This window comes from Porites lutea, chromosome 10 (genome assembly GCF_958299795.1).
Source record: "Porites lutea chromosome 10, jaPorLute2.1, whole genome shotgun sequence".
Taxonomy (NCBI): domain Eukaryota; kingdom Metazoa; phylum Cnidaria; class Anthozoa; order Scleractinia; family Poritidae; genus Porites; species Porites lutea.
The window spans coordinates 21491953-21501952 of NC_133210.1; the positions used below are offsets into that span (position 1 = coordinate 21491953).

General features: G+C 37.2%; 2 protein-coding genes across 2 annotated transcripts in view; one reads left to right on the top strand and one right to left on the bottom strand.

The window, feature by feature from the left end:
• Nucleotides 1-10000, top strand: part of LOC140950277 (cell adhesion molecule DSCAM-like) — a 265680-nt gene that overhangs the window by 116485 nt on the left and 139195 nt on the right. The gene's annotated exons all lie outside the window — the stretch shown is intronic.
• Nucleotides 1-10000, bottom strand: part of LOC140950301 (protein amalgam-like) — a 70626-nt gene that overhangs the window by 12476 nt on the left and 48150 nt on the right. Inside the window, exons 5-6 of the mRNA XM_073399528.1 lie at nucleotides 9881-10000; nucleotides 3131-3195 (exon numbers count right to left, since the gene is read on the bottom strand). The exon at nucleotides 9881-10000 is cut by the window's right edge and continues 168 nt beyond it. Of these exons, the coding sequence (XP_073255629.1) occupies nucleotides 3164-3195; nucleotides 9881-10000 (152 nt within the window). The 3' untranslated portion in view covers nucleotides 3131-3163. The remainder of the gene's footprint in view (nucleotides 1-3130; nucleotides 3196-9880) is intronic.

Genomic DNA, 10000 nt, shown 5'->3' on the forward strand with positions numbered 1-10000 from the left:
GAAGTAACATTATTAAATTAAGTTCACTGAAGAGAAACGCTCTTGGAATTTTCGCTTGCAGTTGTTTCTTGCTGAGGGGAGATTTAAAGGTCAAATTTTTATTTTAGTTCAATTCTAGTGAAATGTGTTTAATATGAACCAAATAAACATACTAGGAAGTTTCAGATCAATTGAAGCAAGTATTTCCGAGATATTCTCAATTAAAAATTGCTGTTTTTTGGCCCTTATCTTCGTAGAGCGGTCGGAAAAATTGTCGGAAAAAACAGCTTGTGACTTCAATGTTGGTCAGGTGAAAAAAAGCGGGAATTTTCGAGTCGACTTGGCGCAAAAGTGGTTTGTGCGGCCATAAACCTGGACAGAACAGGCAATTTGTCTTCAAAAGTTGCAAGCTGTGGTTATAACCTTCTTATTATTTAATTTTCTCGAAGAATACATCATAGTAAGACGGACTTTAACGACATTTACTAATTTCCTTGAGTTGTACTGGAAATATGCGTGCGGAAGTCCGATTTTTTTCAAGATGCATTCACAAAATGTGTTCATATAAGCAGCTGATATAAGGAAGTTCCTGAATATATAAGGTCCCGAGCTCCACCGTGGACACAAAAACAAAATATCTTTGTATAATAATCTGCCGAAAGAAATTAAAGTTTGCCAACAATGTGTTTGAAGTCACTGAACTTTGTCGCACTCGAGCTGATATTTTAAAACCCACGCTCGATCGAACACTTCTAGCTTCGCAGATCACTAAAACGTAAACAAAATCCTCTATGTAGAAGTTTTGGCGTTGATATGTGGACAGAAAAAGAGTTAATCTTTATCTAGTAAATCTTCCCCAAGATCGGTTTCAAAGCAACCATAGTTTTTTAAACTTGATCGTTTCGCGCAGATTAATTTTACTTTGTGTTGTCAAGTTGAACATGCATAACACCTGTTAAAAACCTACGCGTAAGTAAGATTTCCTTCAAAAAAAGTTAAAGTTACATTATTGCAAAAACTTCTTTCCAATTATGTATGATTTAATTACAGATTGAGGTCACTTTAAGGACCATAGACGCCACTTTAAGCTGGCAAAGAGATGCGACAAGCAAAGAACAATTCCATCATGCATAAAATTCAGCTTAAGTGAACTAAAAAAAGCTTCAATAATGTTGCAAAACAACAAATTTTCATTAAAAAAAACATAAGGCCTAAGGCTCTTATACCTGCTGACAAAGAAGAAGTGAATTTTCTGTACGGAAACAACCTACCTAAAGATCTTAAAAGCCAAAGATCATTTGCAAGCTTCGCAGCCAAGCCATGATTCCGACTACTTAGCTAGATTAACTATTTTTTTTCGTAATAACTGGTCCATGCGAGGGTCTTCATTCAAGCAAATTAAACTCGGCAAACTGAATCATTAGAAAATACAGAAAACTGTACATAAGGATTTGCTTTGCTCGCTTCAGTCAAATCCAGCTCCAGCAATTGTTTACGGGCAAATAGTCAATTGTTTTGGAGTCACTGCCGGCAGTTGTCGTTCTCCGCTACTTCACAGCGAGTGAAAGGAAAATTTGCGTACAGAAAGATAACAAAACTATGTAATTAAAACTGAAAAAACTAAAGGAAAAAAACTCTGACTATTATTACTCGAGCAACAGAAAAATGATCGAAGTAGTCTTTTCTTCTCGACTAAGCTTGCTGGCCTTCTAAAGTTCCGAGGAAGTTTTAAGCGCTCATGTTTGTTCACTCGCAAGCGTTAGGATTATGGTTCTTTGACATAAGACAAGGACAAAGCTGGTTCTGCAACGGTAAATAAATCTGGGCATGTAAAAAAACTAACCGTAACTACTAATAACAGAATACAAGCGGGTTTTAATTCAGTCCGGCGAAAGAAGGCGAAGCACTGGACACAAAATCAATTCACAAATCGAATGCACAATTATCAGAAAAATACAAACCTCTTTGGAAATGTTCAAAACGTTTTATTCCTCCTCAGACTGACGGATGATCTGTTTTTACTTTAACATTGGTTGTTCTGAATCCAAAGTAATTTTCAAGTGACGAAAAAACAACAACAACAACAAAAACAAAAAAAAAGCCTTTACAAGGAGCAAACGTTCGCACCTCGTGTATTTCATTCAGTCTCAGTCAGAACTCTCACAGAACGAGACAAACAAACGCAGGCGATAAGGGATGCGCAGAAGCTTGCGCAGAACGTTTTTCCGCCCTGAAAGACCAACATTGACGTCACGTAGTCTCCAGTCTATCACGCGGCCATTTCAGAAACGTTTTCGTGAAGGTTTCGGAAATGCTCAGATTTTGATCTTTTATCTTTCTATAAAGGCTTGGGCAGAAAAATCTTTACCCAAATCTCACTTAGGATGGTTCCTTTTAGTGTTTGGTGAAGGTAAAGCGACAAAAGAAAATATGTCAATTCTTTGGTTCATTTGACCTTTAATGTGTTGGGAATGTGCATAACGTAAGCAGTACGGGTGTTGCTCAGTTCGCCTTCCTCACGGAGAACCTCGATGTAAATTCTGCAAAAACAGATTTTTTAATGCTCTCTTCCCACTACCACTGAAGTCGCCCCAGTCCTCTCAAAAATCGGAGGAAATGCATTTGGCGCGCACATTCGCAGCTCTACCGCAAAAACGAGTACAATGACCCCCTTTTTTTATTTCATGATTTTCATAAGAACAGTGCTTCCTTTCAATGGGAAAAAATTGACATAAATCTGTGTTCAGTTCTTAGCAATTTTACTTAACTGTACTGATTGAGCTCTAGCGGGTCGAAGATCACGCGTCCAAATTATGCCTACTTTGGGGCGTAAAGTAAAAACGAGGGCATTAAAAAGCATTTTCTGGTAAGAAAGTAGATAAACAATACATTTAAGTCAAATGATACCACTTGCATCATCAAAAAATCTCTCCTTCTTGTCTAGTTTTGGGCTGCGCGATTGACACGGTGACCCCCACTTTTTTAATTCCTTTTTTATCATCTTCTTGACCTGTTAAATCAGTGTACCAAGTTTCAAACTATGTTAGGTTCTTTTACTAAGGAATCACCTTAAGAGTTTCTAGTACTGGTGTAAAAAAAGAATGTCTCGTTCTCGATTAATATAGTTATAAGAACCTTGACAGATACTTACCCGTTTTCAACGTTATGTTTCCAACACAGAGTGTTAGTATACAGTGTCACTTGTTTTTTTAATGACTGCAATGCAAAGAAAAGTAAAGTTTAAGGATTTCCCCAACCTCAAGTGGATACAAAAAATATACTGTTAAAGTTTTTGAGATATATGTACAGTTTAAATAGGCCATTGGACTTTTTTTATTCAAAAGTAATAAATAGCTTGAGGTCACACAAAACAAGCCTTAACGAGACTGGCTTCAGAATGTAGAAACAAAGTAACATCCTCTTAGGAATCGACTAGGGCATTGTCTACCGGCTTCAGTTGTTTATCACGGAAGTTGGGGGCATACATTTTACAGTGCATTTAATTGCTCTTAATATGAAATAATTATCGGTTCCGTGTTCATCTTAAAAGCAAATCAATGTACAAGAAATTCCTTCAAATACTCTGTTTTTTTAGATTTTCTCTAAACACAAATCAGAGGATGGATTTTAAATCAGTTAGAGTGCATTACATGTTAGGAATCAGCTGAGATTTCGTAATCGATCATAGGAAATAATCAGATTGACCTACTATGTCGATTATTTATCATAACTGGAATATTCATTCTAAGAATTCCAGCGTAGCCCCATGGCGAAGAAAATTAGGTTCTATACATTCAAGAAATGTTGGTAGTAAGTTAGTGTGGGAGGTTATTGCACATTCATGTTAATATACAGATTTAGCCAGGGCTAAAAGCGAAGCTCTGTTTAATATTTATAGTTTACTCAAGCAAAATCTAAAATCGTGTAATAGACCTCTTAAGCTTGTATGTTTTGTTTTCCCCAATAAAGGTCCAAGGGAATTTCACCCCTTGTCTTTTCACAATTTATGCGTAGATATGCACATAAATAAGACGAAATTTGAAAGAAACAGATCTCTAGAGTATTATCACATGACCTGTATTCAAACATACAGCTTTGCACGCGCAGCACACTTTTTTCGTTCGTTTCCTTGCCGTTGTTTTGCACGACTAAAACGTGAAATTTCCAGAAACTTTCTAGTTACACATTTTATGGAGGAAATGTTTGTGTTCCTGTTCACTTTGGTTTTTCACTGCCGCTAATTTCACCTTAGTGGCCTCTAGCATTTCTCATTTTCTCGCCGCTGCTATAAAATTTTCGCGTTTTTCTACCAACAAAATTGGTGTCGTTTGTTTTTTTTGTTTTTGCTGCCATTAAGTAATGATCCAGGTAAGGTGGATAGCAATTTCTTTTGTTATGCAGCAACGGTACTTTCCCCACATAGGAATGTTCTCATTTTTGCACAGAGAATGCATAAACCTACATGAAGGCCATTTACACAATAAAATGCATTTACATTCCACTTTGAAAGGGTGTTTTTTTGTGTTAAAAGATTTTGACCAATCACAAGAGTTGAAAACAATAGCCAAGAAAAGTTTACAATTTTACATGTTCCCCACATAGGATTTCTTTGTTATTCAAACTGAGACCAGATTTTGTTATATGGAAGATAGTTGGAAAGTAAGGATGAATATATGTACCGCTTTATGAAGTTTTGTTAACTTTTGCTGTTTAAGCCAATCTACAATAGAAAAGTTAGCACCTTTTTTGCATTCCAACATGTTCGTTGCCGTTGTTGCTATCGTTCTTATCTGGACCGTTTCTTAAGTTGTTTCTTGCACCTCAATACCACTTTATGTAGCATGGTCATGCGTTGGTCACACTCTACATCCCATTCTTATCACCAGTCGGTCAAAATTTGACAGGTATTGTAAGTTCATGTGGAAAATTTATGCAGCATCTAGACAGTTGTTCACTGATAGCTGAAGCTGACAGAGTTTTGTGTCCTCTGATCTTATGTTTTAACCGCCTTTTTGCACTGAATCTACAATAAAAAATAAATTTGCTGTCAAGAATCTTGTTATTCATGGCTAGCGTGTTTATTGGGTTTTTGGTTGAGAAATGAGTCGCTTGACGCGTAAGAGGGTTCAAAAGTATTAAGGAATTCTGGCCTTACTTGATGGCTTTCAGGAGCTGTACCTCCCCTGGTAAGCTTATTGTATTGCACTTGCTGTTTTCTTTGGCTCAAGTCGAGCGTTGTTTGTGCCATCACTTAACGCATGTTTGCAATACTTGAGATTGATCTGACCTAGTACAGAACTTAAAAAGTCTTTAGACATTTTAATTTCTGACCGCCACTAGAAAGAAAACGTCCTGAAGAATATTTAGTTATCCTATTGGTTGTAAAAAGAAAGCTTTGAAAGATATTTTTGTGTCGAGTCCATCTTGAAAAATAGCAAACACAGCGAAGCCGGCTTAAAACTTAAGCTTAAATCTACAAGGTTTTATTCACGACTCAGGATTTTCAGGGACACGACACTCTCAAATTATACATGTCTTCGTGAATAAAAATTGTTATCCTTTTTGATGTTTCATTAAATTATATTTCTTGTCTTGATTGTATTTTAAAATCTCTTTCTTACCGCTTTGCCGCTTGTTTTCAGTCGTACATGAATCGCACGCAGGAGTACTCATAATGCCGCGTGCATCAAATACCAAATACTTTAGAAGATTACGGTGTTCTAGAAGTAAAATGCAAGCGAAAATGATTCCGAGACCTCTTCCTACTAGGTGTGTTCGATTTTTTAAATAAATATTCCTATTTTGAAGCGTAACTCTATTACAGGGTACTGTTCATTCAAACACTCAACAGCTCGCACTTCGAGTTTGGCGCTTGGCAAAATTCAGAAGTGACTGGCTGGATGGGTGATTTTGGAAACTGAATTAGAATAAGATTTTTTCCAAAGTTTTTGCTTGAAGCATATTATTACCCTGCTTACTACGTAACGGTAGATTGACCTGACTGAACCGTCCCGTCTTTATGTTGTCATCATTTTTATAGTTTGTTGTGCAAGGAAAGCGCGTGCTTTGATCGTCCTGAATATTGAATGAGTGCAATTTGTATAGGTAATTGCATGACTTCGAGTGCCATTTAAGATAAATCAGTACAGGTAAATTTAGTCAAAGACTAAAAAATTTACAAGGCTGATTTATCCCACATTGCATAAGAAAAATCATATAATTACTTGTTGATGACATAAATGCAAACATTTGACTTGCGCTTTTCCTCTTTTACGTGTCATCGCGCACCGTTTGTCACAGCTCCCTGTTCCCGCCTACAAGTGACAACCTCGTCCAGGATTGGTCAAAATGTTGACAGGTCAATATTGATGGATCAAAACGCAGCAGCTAGAAATTAGTTTATCGAAAACTGAAGCATTTTGTAATCTTGGAGTTTGAACTCCTTCGAGTTTTTCTACTGCCCCCACGGAAAGAAATACAACTGCTAACAAGATTCCTTTGATTTGTTTTGTTTATTTGGGTTTTGGTTGAGGAAAGCGTCGCAACTGTGGATTCATTGATGCCTGTTTTTGTAAAAACCTTCATGTAGGCTATAATTTGCAGCAGATTGATGGAGAAAACTAGAGCGTTTCTAACCTGTGTCACTTACTAGCTTTCAGGAGTTGCATCTCAGGTGAGTTTCACTTATTGCATTCTTCTGTCTCGTTTAAAGGCGAGCAAATTATTTTAAGTTTCTTACGGTGACTCGTTAGATAAGTGTGAGACGATGTATGGCCTCGTGTTTAAAGTACACAAGCTTGTTTAAAACAGTTTTCTGAAAAAGGAGAAGTTTTAAGGAAAACTTAGTGGTTGTGTTGGTTGTAAAAAGAAGAAGGCTTTAAGCGGGTACAATCATCTAGTATATTTGTCTTCCAAACGCGAAGCCGGCTAAAATACAGACAAACAGAAAACAAGGCTTTAAAATTTTCCACAACAATTCAATCACACTACTTCCTCTATTTAATGAAAAGTGCTTTACTTTCCAGACATTTTCCATGTTTTATTGTCAGTCAAGAATTTGGCATTTTGCTATTTGGCTTTTGCTTCTTGTGGTTTCTTTCCTGGAGTGTGGGTCAAAATGCCCCACAGTGAATAAAGCTGAAATCAGAATTGCTTTATGGTTACATGTACATGGCTTGTGATTTACGACTGTTTTCACATTCTTCATCCTCACGAAACAAAAGTTACAAAATACAACTTTCTGCACTATTTGGGATAAATTTACGAGATTTACATGTATATTATTAGTCTTGTAACATTAGTCTGTGAAAAACTTCACAATTACAAGCAAAACAGGGCAAAAAATAACATAATCTCTGTCGGAGGTCTGAACCAATCTTGTTCCCAGAGGCCGAGATCCTTTTTTACAGCGACAGGGATCTCTAACGTTGGCCTATCTGCTGGACAAAACTAACAGAGGTTATGAAGACGAGATTGGGTCTGAACGATAAACAAACAACGCCTGGTAGTTCTGTTTACCTCGCAGGAAAGGGTGTTTAGGGTTAGGATTAGGGTTAGTTTATTGCGAAATCCCGATTATTTTATTTGATACAAGGACATGCCAGAAAAAATGAACTGGGAAATATCTCAAAGGTGAGAAACTTGAAACAGTGGTCCATGTTTTTGTAGGGTTAGTTTATTGCGAAATCATTTATATCAGTTGTGTTCGACGTTGCGTTCAAGAATGTCACACTCGAAGCCAAAGCATCTGTTCGACACATTAGTTATAGGAAATTTAGTTACAAATAGATAATTAAAAGATGGTTTTGCTGTTTAACACGCGTTCTATTACATTTGCAGTGTTGGTTGAACTCACTATGAGATGTATAAAAAACAATTGTCCATCCTAGGCATGTCATGTATGAGGATTTTCATTAACCCAGGAAACAAAGTGTAATAATTGAGAAAACACAAAAGAGAACAAAAGAATTACACTCAGAAACTCTAATACGAAAACTGCATTTCAAAGGTTCATGGCAAATACATGGACAACCACAAGGAGTCTCCATTCGGGTTTTAAAAGGTCGGGGGTAGATTTAGTGACAACTATAACTAGTTTTGTTAAAAAAAAAAACCTGGGAGAAATAGGAGAGTCGACTGATCAGCTGTCAGAATCAGAGTCGGACTCTTAATGCTGTCATCTAAAATGTATGTACATGGCATTACAAAGAAAAGATTAGAAATCTATTTTGAGCTTTCATAATACTGACTCACCCTAGTGTTTTGCAAGAACTAGATTTTATCATTTATACAAGAGGGGGAGGGTCGTGATATTTTAGGCCAAGGTCAAGGGGAGGGTTAGCAAATTTCACTCCCATTGCAGGGATGGGTCACCTCATTTCCGAACCCAAATATAAAATTCCCATCCCCCCTCCCCCCCTCCCCCCCTGCTAATTTCTGACAAGTCCCTGATGGCTTTAGTGGCGGGAAATCGCAGGAAATTTGTCTATATTATACACATTTCCTGGCGATATTTGCCGGCGAAAATTGGGGATTTCAAGGAAAAGAGAAAACTAATACAGCAAATTATTTTTTCTTTCATTAAACAACATTCCAAAGTTTTTAGAAAGCTTACACATTGTACGTATTGGGTAGTAGTAATATTAACACATTAGTTCCAAATGCACGCATTCTTTTGCATTAATTTATCTTACGCCTATATATAAGGTGTAGGCCGTGTAGCGATGGTGACACGATACAATGGGTCACCAAAATGGTTCACCATACTTTCCAGAGCTTAAGTTTAACAGCTGATTGAAATTGCCAATGTTCAATGCGTTTTGATACATGACAGACAAGTTATTCAGACTTGGATCGTAGTGAAACAGTTATTTGCTTGAAGAAACTTGCGAACTTCTTACTTCCTTAATTGAATTTACTATGGTGAACCATGTTCACCTCGATTATACAGAATTATCTGGCCTTGAAAGAACAGGTTCTTAATTCGTTTGATATCATACATTCGTACCTCTATTCCAACATTTATAGCACAGTAGCACAGTAGTGTCTTTTATCGCTATTTCTGAAGGTGAATGGCCAGGGCCAGATGTTGAACTTTTCATGAGACGAACAAAACTTAATTAAGCTCATGAAAAGGTCGACGTCTTGCTCAGTTACGTTCGTCTGAATGAGTTTGGAACGTTCCACACGTTCTATCTGTCTGCTTACTTAATCTTTTAATAGTATCCTTAGAAATTTAGAAAGCGGGATACACTTTGTTTTTATTGATGAGTCTTGGAGGCGTAATCCTGACTCCTGCGTTGTTCGTTAAGGGGAAAATTTGGCCTCTTTCTCTCGAAATCGAAAACCCTAAAATACTGCCATCTAATAACTGATGAATCCGGCCATTTACGCGACGCTTTCCTTGACCGCAAATAAATTTTAAAAAAACATTATAAAACAAACTTTGAGCCAAAAAAAGAATCTTGAGACGTTTTAGTTTGAAGATGTTGCATAACTTTTTACGCATGAATTTCCATGTCAAAACTTTGACCAATCTGAGAGAGGACTGGTCCTGAAGCGTGACCAAAACATCACCGAGCTAAAAGCACATCCTTCAATAAAACAATATTTTATAACTATAAGTTTTCTTGTGGTAAGTCAAACAGACGAAATTCAAGATTCTTGGAAAAACTCCATTGGCTGCCTCTCGGTATTAACTGGTTAACGTTTCGCCACGACAAACACAAGCTGCATGTCTTGGATTCCCCCAACCCTCCACTGCAGTGTACTTAGCCCCTAATTAGCACCTCCCTACCAGTCCGTACGGGCGAACATACGCTGACGTCATAATTAAATGTTCTCGCTTCGATAGGTTCCCATTTTCTATAGCAATGGAGGCTCCACTATAATCAAAGCTTACCCATTGTTTTGCATGAAGGGTCTTTGGTTCTAGCGATGACTCCAACAGCTGAGTTCAAAGCAGACACTTTCACGCATACTGTGGTTTTAGGTGCATCCTCTTCATTGTTCTTCATAACTA